The 22,441-nt window shown below is 42.4% G+C and overlaps 1 protein-coding gene across 2 annotated transcripts in view; it reads left to right on the top strand.

Moving 5' to 3' along the window:
• The window catches only part of SGCD (sarcoglycan delta), a 965,947-nt gene that overhangs the window by 788,440 nt on the left and 155,066 nt on the right, over window positions 1–22,441 (top strand). For both annotated transcript variants that reach the window (XM_025867162.2, XM_073890571.1), the window contains one exon: window positions 18,845–18,932. In XM_025867162.2, the coding sequence (XP_025722947.2) occupies window positions 18,845–18,932 (88 nt within the window). The remainder of the gene's footprint in view (window positions 1–18,844; window positions 18,933–22,441) is intronic.

Here is a 22,441-nt window from a genome sequence, read left to right as displayed (position 1 = left end):
CAGTTATTAACACTCTGAAATAGTCACTGTGTGAAGCACCCATCAACCCTCTGAGGTAGATATAACTCTTAACTCTTTTGTGACCGATAAGGAGTGTGAGGCATAGAGACACCAAGTGATAGAGCCAAGGGCTCACGTCTCCTAAGTGGTGGAGCTGGGAATCAAACCCAGTCAATCTGAATCTGAAGCTCTACTGTGAGGGTGGTCCACACAGTGTGAAAAGTTCTCTAAAGACGGTTCTCTCCTCACTGCCTCAAGTTTTTCAGACTAAGTCGAAGAGAGGTTTGCCACACTCAGTATCTTTGTCTGGAATCAGTATCAAAGAATGAGGAAGTTAAATGTGATGCTTAATGGTAGAAGAAATTTGTCCTTTGAGATGCTGGTGTGTTGGTTGGTTGGCAGATTGATTTATTAGAAAATGAGGCAAAATAAGGAACAAAGACTTCTATCAAAACACTTTTTTAAACTCTTTTGAGGCCACATTGCCTTTTATTTTTAATATTTTATTTATTAGAGAGAGAGAGAGAGAGCGCACAAGCAGGGGGAGGGGCAGGGGGAGAGGGAGAAGCCGACTCCCCACTGAGCAGAGAGCCCACAGGGGGCTCAGGGGCTGGATCCTAGGACCCTGAGATCATGTGGGTCACATGCTTTTAAAAAAAAATGTTTATCATGGTAAAATACATATAAGCCATTTTGAAATGTACACATAAGTGACATTAAGTGGACCCATGCTGTCATGCAGCCACCTCCACCAGCCATCTCCAGACTCTTCATTTTGCAAAACCAAAACTCTGTATGCATTAAACACTAACCCCCCATCCCCCTCCCCCAGCTGCTGGCAGCCACCACTCTACTTCCTGTCTCTCTGAATTTGACTGCTCTAGGTACTTCATGTAAGTGGAATCATACAGTATTTGTCTTTTTTTTATAACTACCTTCTTTCATTAACATGATATCCTCAAGTTTCACCCATTTTGTAGCATGTGTCAGGATTGACTTTCTTAATAAAGGTTGAATGATATTGTTGTTTGTATACATAACATTTCATTTGCCTGTGTATCTGCTGATGAGTCAAAACCCATTTTAAAGCTCTGATAGCACAATGACTTAACTGCTTGAATTTTAGAGGTTGCATCATTTTGTAATCAGATCGGGACTCACGACTCTGTCGTGCTCTAAAACCCTGTAGAGGAGAGATCTGAAGGCTCAGAGACTCAGTAACTGATTTGTCTAAATTAACAGGAAAGTCCCACAGTTCACAGAACAGAAATTTCTATTGACTTTCCTTCCATAGACTCATAAATGTAGAGTGTTTCCCACTGTACATTTTTGTCTCATTTGTTATGTTTCATTTGTTGTAAATTAAGCTAATCATTTTGTTTGCACAACAGTTTGCTTTTTTAGGTTGTATTTAGGTTTAGTGAATATTTTACTTTCCATGGCGAGTAATAGATTTGTTCAAATATTAACCTTGGGCAATGTGATTTGACAGTTCTTCAAAGAATATATACAACTAATTACAAGTGAAAATCATTTCAATTTCAATAATTAAAGAAAAACCTGCCAGCCCCGGATTATTCTCTTTCAACTCATATCATAGACCTGTCCATCATTGTGGTCCCACACATGCCTGTTGACCAAATACCATGACTCAAAGAAGTGAACATCTCTTTTTTATTTGGGGTTTTATTCAGACTTTCTTTTAAAATAAAATTTACATAAACTCAGTTTCAAAAAAACTAATAGATGTTTACCAAAATAAAGAGATTTCTAGTATTTACTTCTGTAAATTACTTACATGGCTTATTATAAATGTTTTAAATAACAGCATGCTATTTTATTATTAGGATAAGATCACACCAACTTTAAAGGGCCTACCATGTTATGGAATCAAATCTCAAATGGAAGAAATGTATCTTAAAATTTATCTGGTCCCCACACTCAACCTGGGCTGAATCCACGTGGTGGTCAGTGGTCCTTTAGCCTTTGATGGAACACCCTCTGCCCTGTGTTATTCAAATTTTAGTCATCTGTACACCCCTGGCATGATTTGGGTCCTCCTTACTAGTTTTACTTAATTATTTTCCTTTTATAGGACTCTGTTTTCCTTTGATATTTTCAAAGGGAAAAACCTATGGGAAAAACCATGATGTCCCATGAATAGAAGGAAGGCATAGAGAATAACTATAGTGAGAGAGTAAGCTTGAAACCAACTCTGTCTTTGATAAAAATGGAAATGTGGAAGTATTGCAGAGGTATCGTCATTGTGGGCCCAAAATAAGACATTGTCTTTAACATCATGAAAGGTAGAAGAGAATTGAAAGGCAGTAACTTTCATATATGTAGCACCGTGCTTTGTGACTCCCCAAGTCATCTTGCCTGCCCCTGAGTCCCAAACTTTGAATATAAATTTCATCCCCATCCAAGTTGACGTAAAACTAACCATCACACTGCCGTTTGTATAGCATCATGCATTAAGTATCATGATTAACAGAATAAGCTGAGAATAGGTGAACAATTGATTCAAAGTATGATATACAACTTTTGGAATGTGTAGACCCCCACATGTGACAAATTCAATATTGTCCTGAGAATGTGAATTAAGCAGCTTAGAGATGGTAGTAAGTCACTGATGCGTGTTGGGTAATGATAATGTAATAATAAATATTACATTTATTATTAACCATGTCAAAATAATAGCTAACACGGATATGGAGTATACTGTTACTGCTTTTCTGACATTATCCAATCCTCAGAATTACCTAGAAAACAGCCTCACGTTTTTATTGTATGGATGCAAAAGCTGCACAATAGAGGAGTTAAGTAATGTGTTTGGGTTTATGTGAAGCTTCTAAGAGGTAAGGATAGAATTCAAACTCAAGTAGTCTGATTCCAGAGTCCATATCATAATGTTTAGTTGACCCTAATCCCTACTCTACTCCCACTGAACCAATGAAAAGCATTGTAGAATGTACAGGGTGGCCATAAATTCTGGAAACATAGGTGACTAACTGACTTATTTGAACATTTAATTAATTAACTAATACCCATATTAATTAATTGATACCCGTATTTGCCTGGTTAGAAGGTCACTCAGATTGGTTCCAACAGGATCCTGTGGGAGGTGGCAAAGGACTGCCTTGTCGATCATGTCTCTAGCTGGATTGGATGCTTAAACATGTGCAGTGGACTCTTCTGATATGCTCTAAGTGTAGGTTTATTCAAGGAAAAACAGACGAATCAGTCATCTGAAACAATGCATTACAGATACAAGTGCAAGGTTAAGGAAAACGTGTTACTACACCACATTCATGACAATTTTTCAGTTCATTGAATTCTGCATTACTAGTGAGGAACAACACGTTGAACATTCATAATGTCATTGAGCACATGATACGTAGTAAAATAATACCATGAAGCCATTTTTATGTATATGCATCAAGGTTTACTTTAGGACCATATTGTATTTACCATCTTGGTTGTCAACCTTTTTCTGTCTCCTGCTTGGAGACAGTGTAGGGTCTGACTCTGAACACAGTATTTCGGATGCACTCTGGCCATGGTGAAGTAGGACCATCTTCCTGTTCTTCAACATTTGAGGTACTGTAATCTAAGAGTATTGATCTTTCCGGCAGTCAGTTAACTAACTCAATGAACTCACGTTGACTTCGATATTCATTCATCTACAAACATTTTTCATACCTACCTTGTATGAGACAGTGTTTTTGGCACTGACAGCACAATGGTGAGTAAAACAAAGGCTCTGCTCTCCTGGATCTTTTATTGAAGTAGGAGGAGACGGATCACAAAAACATAATCAAATAGATACATAGCACACATCAGGTTGTGCCAAATAGATACATAGTACACATCAGGTCGTGCTAAATTAACAGAGAAAAAGAAAGCATCTCTGTTCTTTCTCCAAAGGCTAGAGAATGAAGAGGCTGAGTGGTAGCCCAGTGGGTATCTGGGGGAGGTAATTGCAGCCACAAGGAACAGGAAGGGCAAATGTCGTCCCCCCCCCCCCCAGCCTGCCCCAGGAGGGGGAGGCACCTGACACCTGATTTATTTAAAGAATAGAAGGAGGCCAATGTCACTAGAGTAGAAATAACAATGGGATTGAGGAGAACCTAATAGGGAATAAAGATTAGAGAGAGAGCAGCAGAGCAGATCATGTGGAGTCTTGTAGTAAGGAATCTTAATTCAAGCCTTAGTTGTGATAGAAAGCAACTGAAGGATTTTTTTTTTCCATGGGAGTGACATAATCTGTTTGAATTTGAAAAGGATTACTCTGGCAGCTTTGGGGCTAATAGACATTAAGAGAGCACGAGTGAAAGGGAAATCACTATGGACTACAACAGCTATTTTTATACGTCCAAGATAGGTTGGCTTTTAATTATCTGTTTTCTTTGATTTATAATTAAATTGCACTGCAGTCAGAAAATGCGTTCTGTATGACACTGTTTTTTGTTTTTTTTTAATTCCTTTGTGAACTAGCCCAGCATTAATTTTTGCAAATGCTTTCGTGTATTTGAAAATAATGTAGATCCTCTATTTGTTGGGTGCAGAGTTCTCATATCCATTAGTTCAAACTAGTTAAGTATTATTATTCAGATCATTCACATCCTTGCTATTATTCGGTCGACAGAGTCTATAATTTTCTAATAGATTTTTGTTAAAATCTCATACTAGATTTTGCCAAATTTACCTCATGCTTCTGACAAGTTTTAATTAATGTTTTTAAGCTACCTGTTAAACAGTTACATGTTTGGTACATAACAACATGTACCATGTATAGTTACATGTCTGGTCATGATTTGTATATCTTGTATAGCTTCTTTTTAGATTTGTAATTTTACATGTAGTTCCTACTTATGCATTAATGCTTTTTGCTTTATATACTACTTTGTCTGAATTAATATTTATACACCAGTTTTCTTTTAGTTAAATATTTGTGTGGAATATCTTTTGGCCATATTTTTATTTTCAACCTTTCCAAATATTTTTTATAAATAACATTTTCTTTGATTTTTTTATATACATATTATGGATTTGTTTTAATTGATACCATCTTGGTGGTTTGTGTGTCTTCTCTATTCTCTTTATTTTTTATTTTATTTTTTTTAACTTTTATCTTTTGGGTGGATTAATTTTTTTTCTATTTCTTCTCTCTTCAGGTCTCAGGACCACAGATTGTATTGCAATTAATTTAATGACCACTTTCAATTTTTTTACCACTTTCTTTTTTAACATGTATACTTATTAGGTAATTACATCTTCCCTCTTAAGTATGATACAGACATCAGTTCACTTTACTACCCACTGGTCTTCCTAGCACATACTCCTCCTCTCCTGCGGTCCCTCTTCCCAGCCACAAACACAGACCTCCCAGCAGGAGTTTGGCTGTGCTCTCTTACATCACAGAAAACTCTTGAGGGTCCTTTGACTTTCTTGAGCTAAGCAGACAATCACCCCAGCCTGCTTCTAGCCTTCTGTGCCTGCAGGCCTGTGGCTCTATCCTGTTTTCCATTTAGTGCCTCTCTTTCCGGTCCATGAAGATGATTATCCACATTATTGTGGTAAAATACACATAATACAACATAAAACTTACATTTTAATCAATTTAAAGTGTATAATTCAAGGATGCCTAACTGGCTCCGTTGGAAGAACATGCAACTCTTGATCTCAGGGTGTATTAAATCTTAAAAAAAAAAAAAAGTAAAACTTAGCAGCATTAAGTGCATTCATGATGTCATACAGCCATCAGCACTGTCTGATGTCATACAACCATCAGTTGTCCACGACTTCTTTATCACCCTAAACAGAAACCCCATATCCCTTAGGAGTCATTCCCCAGTATTGTCTCTCGCCAGCCCCTGAAAACCACTAATCTGCTTTCTGTCTCTATGGATTTACCTAGTCTGGACATTTAGTATAAATGGAATCATGTAGTATGTGGCCTTCTGTGTCTGGTTTCTTTCAGTTAGCATTATGTGTCCAAGGTTCATTCAGCTTGTAGCATGTATCCACACTTTATTCCTTATAATGTCAGAATGGTATTTCATTGTATGGATAGACAACATTTTGTTGATTCATTCATCTGTTGGTGGGCATTTGGGTTGTTTTTACCCTTTGGTTATCATGAATAGTGCTACTATGAATATTAGTGTACAAGTTTTTGTTTGAACACCTGTTTTCATTTCTTTTGGGTGTATACCTAGGAGTGGACTTGCTGAGTAATTCAGTAATTATATGTATAACTTATAGAGGAACTGACAAACTCTTTTTCTGTAGAGGCTGCATCATTTTACATTCCCACCAGCAATGTCTGAGAGTTCCAGTTCTCCACATCTTTGTCAACACTTGTTATTTGCGGATGATCATGATGGTGATGATGATGATGATGATGGTGGTTGCCATCTAGTGATGGTGAAGGGTTACCTGACTTTTTAAGCCAACTATGACTTACCAGTGTTCCATTTGCTATTGTTGTTACTGCTGTTGTTGTTACACTAACATTGTTCTACAGTAATGGAGCACAAGCACATCAAAGCATGACTCAATGTCTCCATTCTGATTAGAACCTCATGTCAATTCTAGCCATGTTTTTTTCAGCAGACAACTGAGTTAAGCACCCAATATACCTGACTACATGACACTATTACTTTTCTGTAGAATGGAGAAGGAGATATATTTGTGAGCTAGTATAGACTTACACCAATTTAATCAAAGTTTACTTCAGCTGGTTTCCAACTTTAATATCTCCTCTTTGCAATCTAATTAATATAATACAGACATTACTTAGCTAAATGAAGGCAGTAGAGAATGCATTTGATTTTTCTACAAGAACTGAGCTTTCTTTTCAGAGGATTAGTGACAACAACAAAATCACTTCTCTCCCTTTGACCTGCCCAAGAAATTAGAAATGTCTGACATGCCAAGAAGGAAATTAAAAGCACACAAAAATAATTTAGAAACTCACATATTGCCTATATTTTTCAATACATTTTTATTTAATAATGTCATGTCCTTTTATTAATTTATTTTTGTTTTATATTCATGATATTCATCATTATGAGCATATTGTATATTCATAATTTTTATGGTTATGAAAATAATACATGCTCACATTTTTTTATTTTTTGAGCAAGAAAATTGAAATCACATTTTCTGCTACTTAAGAGCTGTAAGGACTCGGGGGTCATGGCATGAAGGTCCCAGGACTACATTTGAATTACGAGCCTGGGTCCTAGGTCAGGTTCTGGGTGACCTGGGGATTATTACTGCTTCACCCTTCTATGACTGATAATTAACGTGGATACAAAGTACTGATACTCTGCCTCACGTATGAAATATTTTGTTTGAGTTCTCCCTTTTATTGTCTGCCTACACTTCATGAATTCCCCACGCAGGCAAACTTGGTCTAGGACTCCACAAGAATTAGTGTTTTCTGTCCTCACATTAAATCCACAGGTACCTAGCCTGTCTCCATTCTCCACGAGCCAGCCACTCCATGGCCCCTAGTGAGAAATGCTTCCATGTAAGGAACAGCCTCTCCCGTTGGATCTGTAGACACCTTCTGTAGTCCTGGTGCCTTTCAACACCTCCTTCATCACACCTGACAGCCATCGACCCTGCCTAGACACAAAATGCTATGCAGGACACTCCTTTTATTCTTATTCTTCTCCTCTTCTGGTATCATCGGGTACCATCACTGCACGTTACCATAACATATGCTGTACGTCTTACGTATATTATCTTACTACTCACAGCAACCTGAGGTGGGCACGCTTCTCCCTGCACTTTACCTGACCAAGTTACCCACCTGCTTCACGCCGCCAGCATGTGGAAGAGCCAAGCTCCCTGCCTAGCTCGCCTGCCCCAAATCAGGCTTTTCACCATCACGGATGCGGCAGAAACATTTCACATCCTGATAGCTCTGCCATTTTCTTAGGGCCGACAGAGCTTATCAATCATCGACATCAATGATTTGACACCCTTTCAAAAAATACATGTTGAAAGATACAAACGTGATGCTAAATTCCTTACATGTGCTATTGTAGTTCATCTTTTCAGCTCTGTGAGGGAGATACTGTTGTAACCCCTATTTTGCACATTATTATTCCCATTTTCCAAGTTGGGAGGTTGAGGCTGTGTGGTCTAGGGATACTAGCTCAAAAATGAGAAAAATGGGGTCTCAACTGGGGACCGTGTGCCTCCAAAGCCCAACATAACCATGATAGCACATCACAAAGAAAGGTTACAGTCACCCCAAGGTTAGAAGTTTGGGCTGTGTCACTCAGATTTTTTGAGGTGAAGCCTCCACCAAGTCAGTCCACATTAGGCTGAGCATATATCTCAAAGCACACTGCAGTGCTCCCACAACATAAGCCAGTTTGGTGCAGTGACTGTCTTTCTGGGTTAGCAATACCAGCCTCTGCTTGCACTGGTTTTTCTCTGAAAGGCTCCCGTCATCTTCACTCAGACTCTTCCTGAAAGATGCTTTTCAACTCCCTAGAATGCCACGTGCCATTCTGTGAAAGGTCAAGGTCCAACGCAAAAGGCCCTCACGGATGGAGGGAGGGAAACATGTGCGGACGGAGCTGAGGAATGTGTGGGGGCCAGCCACAAAGCCCGGGCTTGTGCTCCCAGATCTGGGGGTGTTCTTGGGCCCCTGCAAGTTCGCCACGGGTAGAAGAGCCCTGTTTGCAATTGTGGACAAAAGCCAGACAACTGTGGCCTACAGACTTTCTGCAGGAAAGGACAATGTGGAACAATTTTTGTCTCTATTCCTTTGTGTAACGTAGTATAGGAAAGCCTTTCGGCTTTCGGGTTGCTGTTGAGTTTTAATGCTGTCATATTAGAATTAGCTTGCCCTCATGGGGGAAAGCCTGAGCTGCCCCCTTGAGCTGCAATCTCTCTTTGTGTCCTGCATCTCCTCTGTGAAGATTTCTCTAACTGTGCCAACTAGCACCAAAGTTTTCCTTCCATCACAACTTAAGTCCCTTACAGCTCAGACTATGCATTCTAGGGTGGTAGAACAGGAGAGAAGTGCTCAGGTCTGGAATCCTGAGTCCTGCGTCCAATCTCTCTGCAACTTACCAGCATGTGGGCCCAGGCAACTCATGGCCCCCACACTTATCCTCAGTCTTCTCATCTATAAAATGGCAATTTTATAGACTCACTAGCTCACTAGCGTTATAGACATGAGCCAATCCGGCAGGTCTTATTGAGAGCCCATCATGTGTCAGGTTCTCTGCCAAGCCCTTTCATGGTTTTAAAGAGATAAAAGCCAGAGATATCTAAGTCAGAGCATATGTATTTAAAGCAGTCAAGGGGTGCCTGGGTGGCTCATTTGGTTAAGCAACCGACTTGATTTTGGCTCAGGTCATGAGCTCAGGGTCCCGGGATCGAGCCCCACGTCAGGCTCTGTGCTCAGCGGGGAGTCTACTTGTCCTCCCCCCCCACCCCTCTCTCACTGATAAATAAATAAAATCTTTTAAAAAATTGAAAAATAAAGCAGTCAATAAGGTAGCATGTCCAAAAATAGGTCCTGTAGTGTTTTCTGTTCACATGTGGTTTAAGAAGAAAAAAAAAATTCTTTTTTTTTTTTAAGATTTTATTTATTTATTTCAGAGAAAGAGAGAATGAGAGATAGAGAGCACGAGAGGGAAGAGGGTCAGAGGGAGAAGCAGACTCCCCGCTGAGCAGGGAGCCCGATGCGGGACTCGATCCAGGGACTCCAGGATCATGACCTGAGCCGAAGGCAGTCGCTCAACCAACTGAGCCACCCAGGCACCCAAGAAGAAAAAAAAATTCTATGATTAAGTAAATCTCAGAATTGTTGGTACACAAAGCTAACCAAATTATGTTGAGATAGAACTTCTCAGAGCTGACCATGTGCCATGCAGCTAGAAGGAAGGGGAAGGTATGTTCAATTTCCTAGGCTTCTTTGCCCAAAATCTTTTTGGGGGCAGATTTTTATTTGTAAGAGTGGCTACTCACATACTATGGAAGAGTTTTCTACAGAACACTAGGAAAAATCAGAAGGAAGGTTCAGGCAGTCACTGAAGCTGGTATTATTTTATATACTGTGAAGATGAAATTGTCACCCAAGATAATATATAGGAGAGTGCCCTGGACATTGACAACTGTCACCTGCATAGTCTGTCTCTGATCTCATAATGCTTTTGGACTATTACTTGAGTGCTAAGTGTTGTCTTTCCAAATACAGCAAGTATCAATTAAATGGCCCATAAGAGCAAAGAGGGTGGACGGATCTATCAGCTATTTAGGCATATCACAAACCACGGGGCCGGGGGGCAGGGGGCGGGTAGGGGACAGTACTTATTGGTGCAAAACAGGCAGACAGCAGAACAGACCAGAAGGCTCTAAAATTCATGTATATTTGGGAATTGATATATGATGAAGGTGGCACCACATATCAGTGGAGAAAAGAGCATTCTCTTGGTAGTGTTGAGGAAAAAGGCTTTCCTATGGATTCCCACCTATGTACCAAAGTGGATTCCAGGGACGATAAAGACGTAGTAAGAGAAGTAAAACTCAAGTGTTTTTTGGAAGAGAATATAAAGAACGAAGTGAGTCAGGCAAGGATTTCTTTACAAAATCCCAAGAAACTACCCTTAAGGAGAAACAAATCATTTTCTTACATCAAAGTTAAATACCCCCATTCATCAGAGGACAGCGTGGGCAAAGGGAACACAGCTGATAGCAGAACTGGGGGACCTGTTTCCCTCCATCCCTTGCTTATCAGTCTCCAACCACATTGGCCTTTCTCGCTATCCCTTTTATATACCAACCTCCTTCCTGCCTCAGGGCTGGTATACTTGTCTGTTGTTCTGCCTAAAACATTTTCTCTTCTTGATTCACCTAATTTCTACTCATCCCTGTGATCTCAGCCAGAATGTCTTTCCCTTAGAAAGGCCTTCCCTGACTGCACTCTCCTTTCACCTTCTACTTTGTGTTCATTGCACTCCTTGCAGTTGCAAGTAGATAATCATTTGTGGAACTCTGAACTTGGTGTCCCTCTCCCCTACTAGGTGGTGTGTAAGCTCCGGGAGACCAGAGGCCACCTCCTCAGTACTTGGCACAGTGCTCTATGCCTAGAAGATACCTTTAAAATGTTAATAGAATGAGTTGAGGAGGGTCACTTGAAAGAGGACATATCCCATACTACATGCTACATGGATGCTGCGAGCATAGGGAAGATTCCAGCATACCTTAACCTTTATGTCAGCCAGAATTTGGGGTAATTACTTGTGTTCCTGCTTCTCTCTGTCATCTGGAGACTCAACATCTCAACTCTCATTTGTATCACCTGCAGTTCCTTGCACTGCATTAGGTGGTACACAGACACTCGTTGATTATATGTCTCTCCTGCTTCCTCCCACCGCACTAGGTTTTCTATATTTGGCCTATCACATCAACCCTGTTTAGTGACTTGCTTTCTGAAAACTCTCTTTGACAGTTGGCGTCAGCCTCCATTTAATTACTTCTTTTGTTGACAACTCTCATTCTCTGTTGACTCTTAATTTGATCTGAGCATTCAGTTATTCAACAAATATTTATTGCAAACCTAGTGGGTGCCAGGAATGTGCCAGGCACTAGAAAATCTGGCAGTCCCCCTCCAGCATTGACATGCTAACATGACACCTCAAAGGAATCACTGAACAGAGCAGCTCAACTTAGTTAAATATTGAGAGAGGCCTAAATGCACCCAAATTTGGGCACAGCGCAGAGAGTGACTGAACAGGCACACTACAGTGCCAAAGCTGGACCAGTTCCCAGCTTATTTTGAGTAAGTGCTTCCAAGTGTGGCTTCATTATTCAGGACTGGAAAACTCTTCAAAACAATAGAAATCTACCCAAGCATCATTATGAAAAGACATTCTTAAGTAAAATAAAAAATAACCGTACTCTGTTATTGTTTTTAAATACTTGTCATGCTCTTGAAAGGGTCAATTCAGAGACAACTAAAGCATCCTGTTCAGATTAATAGAGACATTGGAAGCTTGCTAAAGATAAACTTACAGACTACCCTTCAGAGAAGATTTTGATGACAAATCTAAGTTGGTGTCAGTTTGTTTGTTTTTTCTAGTCATATCAAGAGTATTATTACTTAATGAACATTGATTGCTGGAGCCAGTATATTGTGATACCTACTGCAAAGAGGTGGGGTCTTCTGATGACAGTGTTTTGTGTAAGCTGACCAGGGAAGGATGATACTGTATAGAGAGCCTTGGAAGGAGGATTGTCTGTGAAAGACCCGCCCACCATTGTTTATTTTAGTATTCCTAAAGATAAAATCCCAGGGAAATGGATTTAAGGGAGAATCTCCCATTAATATTATCAACCCCAAAGTGAGGTCACATGTCCATAATGGAGTAAGCTTCCTGCCTACTCAGAGAAGGCTGGCTTCCTAAAGTTTATTCCCAAAGGTCTGGAAGAAAGGAAGTCACTAGGTGCAACCACCTTTAAGGAGTGGGGTGTTAACTATGAAAATTTTTTGGAATTCTTGTACACGAGAAATGTGTTTATTCGCTCCCATTTGTTTATTCAATAACTTATTTATATCAGTCTGGACTAATGGACATTTATTTTATCCTTTGGGTTATAATTCAATACTACATTCTATATTTTCTTGAAATTATTCCAGCTTTGTGGGGCGCCTGGGTGGCTCATTCGGTTAAGCGGCTGCCTTCGGCTCAGGTCATGATCCCAGGGTCCTGGGATCGAGCCCTGCATCGGGCTCCCTGCTCTGCGGGGAGTCTGCTTCTCCCTCTCCCTCTGCCTGCCGCTCTGCCTACTTGTGCTCGCTATCTCTCTGTCAAATAAATAAAATATTAAAAAAAAAGAAATTATTCCAGCTCTGGCTATTACACACTCTTTCAGTTGTCTCCTGTGTCCCTTTGCCCTGCTCTGTTAATTATGAGGTGTTTTTCTGTTTGGTGTTTTTATTTGGTTTTTGAGCACTTCCTTTCTTTCTGGCACTCAAGATGTTCCCTGTCATCTTTTATATTTCATGCCTCAGCTCTAGAATCAGCATTTTCCAAGGGGCCCTCCTTATGTAGGTTTTGTTTGTTTTTTTCTTATAGTTGATGGAGGTATTTTGGTAGCCACTATGCTAGGCACTTGATACATATTGTCTTTCTTAATCCTCCTATCAACACTAGTATGTAGCCTTTGACTTCATCTCATAAGTATAGAAACTGGGGCTCAAAGAAAAGAAATGACTTACCCAAGGGCACACAGTAAGAAAGCAGAGCTGTGATTCCCGCTCAAATCTGTCTGACTCCAGAGCTCACACCCTGAACCCTGGCTGCACAAGGGCCAGCCTCCCTTGTTAGCGAAGCTAACACCAGGTGGAATCTAGCTGTTGCAAACCACCCTGAAAGGGCAAAAGCCAGTGAACCATACTCTGGAAGACCTCTCAGAACTCTAGCCACACTGATCCCTTCCTTCTCTGAACTTCGCGCTGATCATTGAAAGCCTTCCCTGACTGTGGAAGGTGCTGATGAGCTGTGTTGTGGTTTTTTCTGTTTATCTAAATGCCCAGATCAGACTGTTAGCTCCTCAGCAAAATCTACTACCATGTAAGATTATCAAAAGAAGTAACTTCTAGAAACCATATGCCTTCAGAACAGACTGGGGTGCTAGAGCTGCCATCAAAGGCAAATATTCAAATCCCTGCCTTTCATACAGGAAAGGATAGATGTCCAGTGAAGGGATATCACATTGTTTTCATGGTTATATTGCATCAATTCAGTCTCCCCCTGGGCAAAGATAAAGGTCGTATCTTCCGCATTCTTCAGGGCCTGAGACAGTGTGTATGTTCTAGGCACTCATGTAGTGTGTGTAAAATGCTTAAGAAAGCTCTTGAGTCCTGAGCAGAGACTGCCTGTCCTTGATTTACACACAATTTTAACCTGCTTTCCTCTGAAGAAGGCAGTAGTATGAGGGGACTCTAGAGGTAGACAGACTGACAGCTTCATTCAAAAACCCCACTGATGGGGGTGCCTGGATGGCGCCGTTAGTTAAGCGTCTGACTCTTGATTTTGGCTCAGGTCATGATCTCAGCGCTGTGAGATCGACCCCTGAGTTGTGCTCTGCAATGGGCATGGAGCCTGCTTAAGATTCTCTCTCTCCCTTGCTCTCCTTTCCTCCTCCCCTGACTTGCATGCTTGCTCGCTCTCTCTGTCTCTCTCTTGCTTTCTTGCTCTCAAAAAAAAAAAAAAAAAAGATTCAAAAACCCCACTGAAAAAAGACAGTGAATGGAGAACAGAAGTGAAAAGGAGTAAACATACATGGTCACAGAGAAAGGGAGAGAAAACAGTTGAGAGAGAATGATGGAGAAAGCAGGTAGATGAGAGCTAGACATGCCTCTAGGATTGAAACCCATTCCAGGAAGTGAGTGACACAGGGCCACTTATCCATGAGGCATTTTTAAGTACAGTGTCTGGGGCCCACAGAAGTCAACAGGGACCTGGACTGGTCAAAACTCTGCACAAAGACCCTTCACTTCGACTCTCCGTCTCTCCCCAGCTCCCATCCCCAGTTGACCCAGTTAGATAATAAGTACCTCCTCCCAACCTCACAGAAGATAGGAAGATTGTTTTCTAGAAATTTGACAGGGCACCTCAGTCGCTTAAGCATCTGCCTTCAGCTCAGGTCATGATCCCAGAGTGCTGGGATCGAGTCCCCCATCGGGCTCCCTGCTCAGTGGGGAGTCTCCTTCTCCCTCTCCCTCTGCCTCTCCCTGCTGCTAGTGCTCTCTCTCAGTCGCTCTCTCAAATAAATAAATAAAATCTTAAAAAAAAAGAAAAGAAAAAGTTTGACCAGAGGACCTCTGAGCTCTGGACATTAGGCATAGATGAGGTCAGGAATGAAGCATGAAAATGGGTTTAACTAAAAGTCTGTCCCTGAACAGCAAAATGCCCAGCCCCCTTCCCCTCTGACACTCAGAACTCCTATATCAAAAGTTACACCCACGCCTTTCCTAGCAGGAGTTAGAGATTTCTTTTTTGATGAGATTAGCCCACGGGTACTAGACTGCCCGCTGCTACTGACATCTGGACACTCTCCACTGAGTTAGCCAAACCCCCACTACTGTGCCCTATGGCAAGGTTCACCCGTCTAGAAACACAGAGCTTCCAGCCAGCGTTTTTTACTCTCATGGAAGACAAAAGAGCACATCCATCAAACAAGGAAGGAATGGCATAAAAATGAAGGGTCAAAAAAATAAGAAAATGCTCTTGAAAACTAAGGGTATGATAGTACAAAATTTTTAAAAATAACAGAAAAATTGGAACTTAAAGTACGACCCCAAAAATAGAAATTAAAGAAAAAGGATTAAACAGGAGGAGAGAAAAAAAGAAAATTTAGAAAATAAAGCTTTTTTTTTTAAATGAAGCATTTACGGGCCCCAGGGAAAGAAAAAAAAATGTACAAGAAAGCAAAGGACATGTAGTTAAAGAAAACTACTTGGCACAGCTGTGGACAGTATACACCTAATCATAGTAATGTAGATTCTGAATATTGGTTTTACCAAAGTTGTAAGGACAAGTCCATACCATTGCAGAAATTCAGTGGATAACCTCTAAAGTTGATAAATCAAGAGATAGTGCGGAAGCATATTCAGGGCCTCAGAGAGAGAAACATGTGGAGGAACATCCTGGCAAGTTGAAAGCTCTTGCAGTGGTAAGACATATGAGCCGTTGCTCTTTGATTAGAAGCTTTATAAATACTTAACATTTAATACTTGTTTTGATATAAGAATAAATAATACTTTAAAAAAAAAATAAGACACGCTAATTTTAAAATGTCAGCCTGATGGAGCCATTTTGTGTTCAAGCAGCCGCATGCCTCTGATAGCCCCTGGAGGGCATCGTAGAACAAATAATGTTCATGTCAGCGGTCTTGAGTGATCCAGAAAAGGTTTGATTTTGTTCTGCTTTAGAGAAACAGATGTGAAAGGGATTCTGCTGCAAGCTTTAGTTATTTGGGGGAGAGTACCCATGTGGACTGTCCTCCGCTCCCAGTGTGGGAAGAATTGTGCTTGCTTCCCTTCCCCATCTCCCGGTTGGGCTCACCCTGTGGCCAGACGAATCGAGGGCCGACTGGCCTCAGACTGACTTGACCTGGTCCAGAGCTCTGATCTTCATCAGAAGCCGTGGGTCTGCCAGGCTCCTTTCTGCCCCGCAGAACTGGTCAGCCAGCAGGTCCCTGCAAGCCCTTGCACACGCGACACATAGTGAGCAGTTGTGTCAGCCGCAAGCTCGCTGATCATATCCATGTTGGTGGTGGAGAGTGCACAGAATGACCCACAGAGGAGTTAAGTGACTTCCTCAAGGTCACACACCGGTCAGTGGCAGCAGAGTATATACTATTCTGTCACTCCACGTAGCCCTTCTCTCTGCAGTGCCAGCTTGCTGAATAGAAGAAGAATTAGTACATTAACTTCCAGAAACATAAAACCTCCTGTCCGGGTTCCAGGTTCCGAATCCTTACATTACTTGAATTGATTTGCAGTTTTAAGTAGAACTGTTGAGCAGTGCCAAAAGCAATGTCAAAGAAACTATTTTAGGCTAATATTTGTTACGTAATGGACAGAAGGTAGAAGCCTGTGACAGTATTAAATTTCTTCTTCTCTTAGCTAATTAAAAAAATGAAGCAAAAAGTTTACCATCAGGCAGAATTTTAACTTGAAGCCATTGCAGGGGATTCCAGTGAATCAGCAGCTGCCCTGATGAGACAGAAGACACCGTCTCTTTCCCTGACACTCAGACAACAGCTCTGGCCCGAGGAGATCTGGTTCTCCAGGGCCTGGGCAGGACATGGGTATAGGCCCTGCGTTTTAGAAGTTCACCTTGGGCCAGAGCTACTGTCCTAGTGTCAGGGAGAGAGATGGTGACTTCTGTCTCATCAGGGCAGCCCCTGATGCACGGCAGTCCCCCACAGGGGCTTGGGTGGGGAGACCATGACTCCAGGCCTTCAGTTTATGGAAGGAATGCCATCCTGGTGGCTCCCTGTCCCAGCTAGCCAGTCACTCTGCCACATGCGGCTGTTCGGCTGAGCTCACGAATCCCCTCCTACGTCCTGCCAGCTTTAGAAGGAAAAAGACGGGAGACGCTCATCCCACAACCTTCTTCCCTCCATGACCTCCTTTTTTCATTTCATCTTGGTGAAACCTATCTATATTCTTTTTAAGGCTCAGCTGAAGCATTCACAAACATCTCCTTTGCTTCCCACTCCATAGCCTCAAGCTATGAATAATCTTACCCTTCAGGAAGGTTCCCTACACACTTTGTTGGCGGCTCCTTAATCACCCGCGATGGTTCTCTGTCTAGTATTATTTGTGTGTCCATCCTGTTGATCCCATTAGATCGTAAGACTTTAAAAATAAAGAGGAGGGACACCTGGGTGGCTCAGTCGTTAAGCGTCTGCCTTCGGCTCAGGTCATGATCCCGGGGTCCTGGGATCGAGCCCCACATCGGGCTCCCTGCTCTGCGGGAAGCCTGCTTCTCCCTCTCCCTCTCCCTCTCCCCCTGCTTGTGTTCCCTCTCTTGCTATGTCTCTGTCAAATAAATAAATAAAATCTTTAAAAAATAAAAATAAAAAGGAGTCTTACTTATCTTTGCTTTCCGCACCGCTGTTAGGACGATGGTTTTTCTGGGCTTGGGACTCAGTGCATAGTGGTATTATAGAATTTTCGGGCAGATAAATGCCATGTGGTAACAAAGGTTTAGAAAGAAGAGAATGACTACTCACATTCCTTTCTTCTGATAACAGCTATCCAGATACTGAGGCATTCTGGCAGCAATTCAGGGAGAACTTCTAAGTCAGGGATTGACTAACTGTGGCCTATGGGCTAAATTTGGCCCCTCTACCTGTTCTCATTTGGCCAATGAAATCAGAAGAGTTCTTCCATTTTTAAATGATTAGGGGAAAGAAGGAAGAAGAACATTCTAGAATACAGTAAGATTATGTTAAATTTAAAACTATTTGAAATTCAAACGTCACTGTCCATGGATAAGGTTTTACTGGAATACAGCCATACCCATTTGTCTGTGTATAGTCTGTGATGGTTTGGCACCAAAACAGCAGTTAGAAGTTGAGCAGTTACCGCAGAGATCATACATCCCACAAAACCCAAAATATTTACTATCAGACCCTTTGCAGAAAAAGTATGCCCCCCCCCCACCTCTGAGTCATTCTCAGAAATGCCTGCTGCAATATGAAATGGACTGGGGTGCTCTTTTTGACAAAGGAAACATTGGATAAAGGCACAGGGAACATTTCAGTCTAAATTGCACGTGGATTCTTACAGCCAGGGAAGAGGCCAGAGGAGCTGACCCTGGGTATTTTCCACATGCTTTCTGCTCTCCAGTTAGGACTCTCCATGGTTCCTTTGGAAAAATTACAAACTAGAAAGTGTGAAATTAGGAGATTACCAATCATTCCTGATCACTCTATGTACCAAAGGTAACTTACATCTATAGTAAGATCTAAAGGACTCTTTGTCGCTGGGTTGCCTCTGATTCAACTGTGTGTGTGTGTGTGTGTGTGTGTGTGTGTGTGTGTGTGTGTTAGGGAAATCTATTTTGAGTGCGTGTTGGTCTCTGTGGGTCTCTTCGGAGGAAATCCATTTTGGATGAATGCCAATTATCATGTATGTGGGGATCATGAAGACATTTGGAGTTTTCACATAAAGACACATCAATTAGCACTTGGTGAAGGCCAGTTCAGCCCCTTGGGGAGTTGTGGTTACAGTTATTTGTTTCAAAATTTGCCATTTTCATGTGTTTCTCTTATTTTCTTATTACAGGGTAATGCCCTATACTTCAAATCAGCCAGAAATGTTACAGTGAACATTCTCAATGACCAGACTAAAGTGCTAACTCAGCTCATCACAGGTAAGAAACTAAAGGACTTGGCAGGGCCCGGTCCACCCTAAGCACTCAGAAAACATAGAGCCAAAGACTGAATGAAATACGACGTGAACTAAAGAAAGAAATGCACGCTAACATGTTTTACAGGGTGGAGAAGAAGGTAGCATGTGTGCCATGATTCTACTAAAGGGTAAAGGCTCATCATATAAACACATTTAACTTATGCAAATCCAACAATACTCATTTAGAGGGGCAATAAGCTATTTTTCATGTAACATGGCTCCTAAACATAAGCCAGCTGCTTCATCTGGTGCTCAACAACAGAAAAGCTCTCTGCTCCCATGCTGGAGGACAAGCTGGCTGGGTTGGATTAATTGAGAGAGAGAGAACACAATATACACAAAACCCTGCACACAGACTTTATGGGGCATAAAGGGGATTTTTAAAGGTAATTTGAATCCATGCCATGTTTGCGATGTGTGCTGACTTTGAACCTGACTCAGCTGCACAATGCAGAGGTACCTCCTTTGATTATGTTTGTGTGGTTCCTTTCATCCGAGCAGATCTGCTCCTAACAGTTGCGGAAAGCACCCACTGGGCTTTTAAGCTGCGTATTCCTAAAATTTAAACAAGGATTGGTTGTTCATGTAATGATTATAATGATAAGCCTGGGCCTTACAGTCATGGGAATGTGTTGAGTGGTATGACCCCTGCCCCCAGTGTAGGTTATGAGCCACAGTAAACAGGAGCCATTAGGCATCCCCACAGATGAAGGGAAAAGCGGTATGCATCTGAATAGCACTGTTATGCTTCCAGAGAGAAAATGCCATTTGTTTGGCTTCAGGGCTGAGAGAGAAGTGTACAGATGGACATTTTGATAAGCCAGTTGCCCAAATACCCTGGAACGTTACTGTGACTGAAACATCTGGCACCCCTGCTGATAAACACGCCACGGAGAAACAGGTGCTTTGTGCCCTGAGGCTTGCGGGGGGGGGGGGGGGGGAAGGGTCTCTGTGCCCTGCAGGAGCACTGCATCCGATGTCTGGAGAGTCACAGCCAGTGGGTGACTTGGACGGTCTACCAGTGGTGGAAGGAGCCACCGCACGGCACAGTGCCTAATCCGTTAACATGGTGTTCCAGTGTGCGGCTGGATTGTCAGCCTTGCTTATGGAACATCTGGCCTGCAGTCACCACGCTAAATAATTAAATAAACAGCTTCAGTAAGCAGTGATTTAAGCAGCATGTGTGAAAATTGCCTCCAGGAGGGAAATAAATCCAACCTCCCGTTCCCTGATTCCTCTGTTCAAAAGGAACTTATTTAGCCTGTTGATCATTCGCCATTTATTTGCCATGGGAGGTTTGGTTTACTTGAGAGATTCTGTTTTGATAAAGCTGGAAGTGCCGGAATGGCTATTCTTCGGTCAGTGTCTCTCCCGCCGCCCGTCCCAACCTCCTCCTCTCCCTCCTCTCCCCAAATTCCTGAGCCCTTCCTCTTGCCTCTCCTCCCCTGCCCTCCCATTCCATCCTTCTTCCCCTTCCCTCCCCACCCCCCCTTCTTTCTCTCTGCTCCTGTCTTTCCTCCTCCCCCATCTCTCCACTCTCTCTCTCTTTCTCTCCTTTTTCTCTTCCTTTCTCTCTCCTCCCCCTCCTTCCTTGTCTTCTCTCTTCCTGCCTCCCCTGCCTAAGTTAGCCCCCCGGCAGCTGAGACCCCTCTCCGGAGCTCTCACAGTGAGGCCCAAGAGAGCTCATATTGGAATGAGGTGGGCAAAAAGCCACTCTAACGGCAGCTGACAGGAGCCTTTCAAGATGATCACTAGAGAGGATAATAGATGGTTCAAAATATAATTCTAAGTACATAGATGCATGCACACTCACTCCCTCAGGTTTTCCTTTGGGCTTCTCCTTTTGCATTTATGCACGTGGTGGAAAGCACAGAGCGGTTCTGGGAGACAGGGTCTGCTAAAGCTTGTTCTCCTTGGTGGCGTGGCTACCCCAGAGCAAGTGACCACTTTCGTCCAAGTAGCCAGGCTGACACAGGCAATCCTGAGGATCAAGACTTCTGCTGACCTCAAGAATGTCTCAAAAGCCCAGTAGAAATTCCAGTGTTAGCAGTTCAGGTAAATTTTTCCCACAGAACCGGACTTTCAGTGATAGTTAAGTTGCCAGGTGAGGCCACAAAAGCACATCTGGCGCCCCCTGCAGCTGATTTAGGGCCTGCTCAGTAGTGGCCCACAGAGAAAGCGTTCCGGCCTGCATGGAGGAGGGTTGTAATGAGCCTTTCATGGCATCTCACCAGAGTGGGGAAGCGTCTCAGGATCAAGGGGGTTGGGGAAGAGAAATTAAGCAGGATGGCCCCCTTTCAGCTCTCAGATTCATGGCATTGGCATGACTGGGGGCCTGCTGGTGTGTCCTGATGGGTTCCAGTTCTCCCCGTGTAGGAGGTGCATTAAGGATTTAAAGAAGTACTCGGCACATACCACCATGCGCTGAGGGAACTTAGCTGGAGAGTAGTTGCAGGTTACAAGTAATGATTTTTTCCATCCCAGAGAACAATGGGTTCACCAGGGGACCTCCTGAGCAGTCTCCAGTTCCATTTGCATTTCCCTCCGGAATCTTTCTTTCTTTCTTTCTTTCTTTCTTTCTTTCTTTCTTTCCTTTCTTTCCTTTCTTTCCTTTCTTTCCTTTCTTTCCTTTCTTTCCTTTCTTTCCTTTCTTTCCTTTCTTTCCTTTCTTTCCTTTCTTTCCTTTCTTTCCTCTTTCTTTCCTTTTTCTTCCTTCCTTCCTTCCTTCCTTCCTTTCCTTCCTTTCCTTCCTTTCCTTCCTTTCCTTCCTTCCTTTCCTTCCTTTCCTTCCTTCCTTTCCTTTCTTTCCTTTCTTTGTTTCATTTCAGCCCCGTCTAGGACGTTTGGCAGCCCCAGGTAAAATCAACAAAAGGACAAGCCATCTGCACCACTGAGCCAGCAGTTGCTCTGTGGGGTTTTGGCTAAAACTTCCAACTACAGAGCTTTGTATGTGCAAATGGCTCTGGCCATTGGTAGGTTCCTTTTTGTGTTCTGAGGAGCCCTGGAAAGCAAGATAACTTAATTGTGTTTTGAGTTCTCTAATTGCTTCGGTGTCTTTAGGACATTCTCTTGCATGTCTCACAAAACAGTTATAAGTTCAGAGCAGACTGGCTTTACCCAGGCAGGTGTTCTCAACTCCTCAAGGGCCTTATCTCATGATACTGCCCAGGTCCATGGAGGCAGAGGCCAAGCTTCTTTTGGTCCCCAGTCATACCCCCATTATGCCATTGACTAGATCCAGAGTGGCAAACAGTACTCAGCCCATGCCTATCCTGAGGTGGTCATTCATTCATTTATTAATACTCCTTCACCTCAGATCCCCAGGCTCCCCCTCCTAAAGAAAAGGGTTAACAATCCCAGTATATTAACAAGTAGTATAGATTCATTTACAATTTTGGTGTGATCAGGAAAACAACCACATCTGAGCCCTCCCAGAATCGTCTAATCCAAAGCCCTCACTGTCCATCTCTG

Source organism: Callorhinus ursinus, unplaced genomic scaffold (assembly GCF_003265705.2).
Source record: "Callorhinus ursinus isolate GAN/ISIS: 27379988/994484 unplaced genomic scaffold, GSC_fseal_2.0 scaffold3, whole genome shotgun sequence".
NCBI lineage: Eukaryota > Metazoa > Chordata > Mammalia > Carnivora > Otariidae > Callorhinus > Callorhinus ursinus.
The sequence above is the reverse complement of the archived record's forward strand: the minus strand, read 5'-3'. Positions and strand labels throughout refer to the sequence as shown.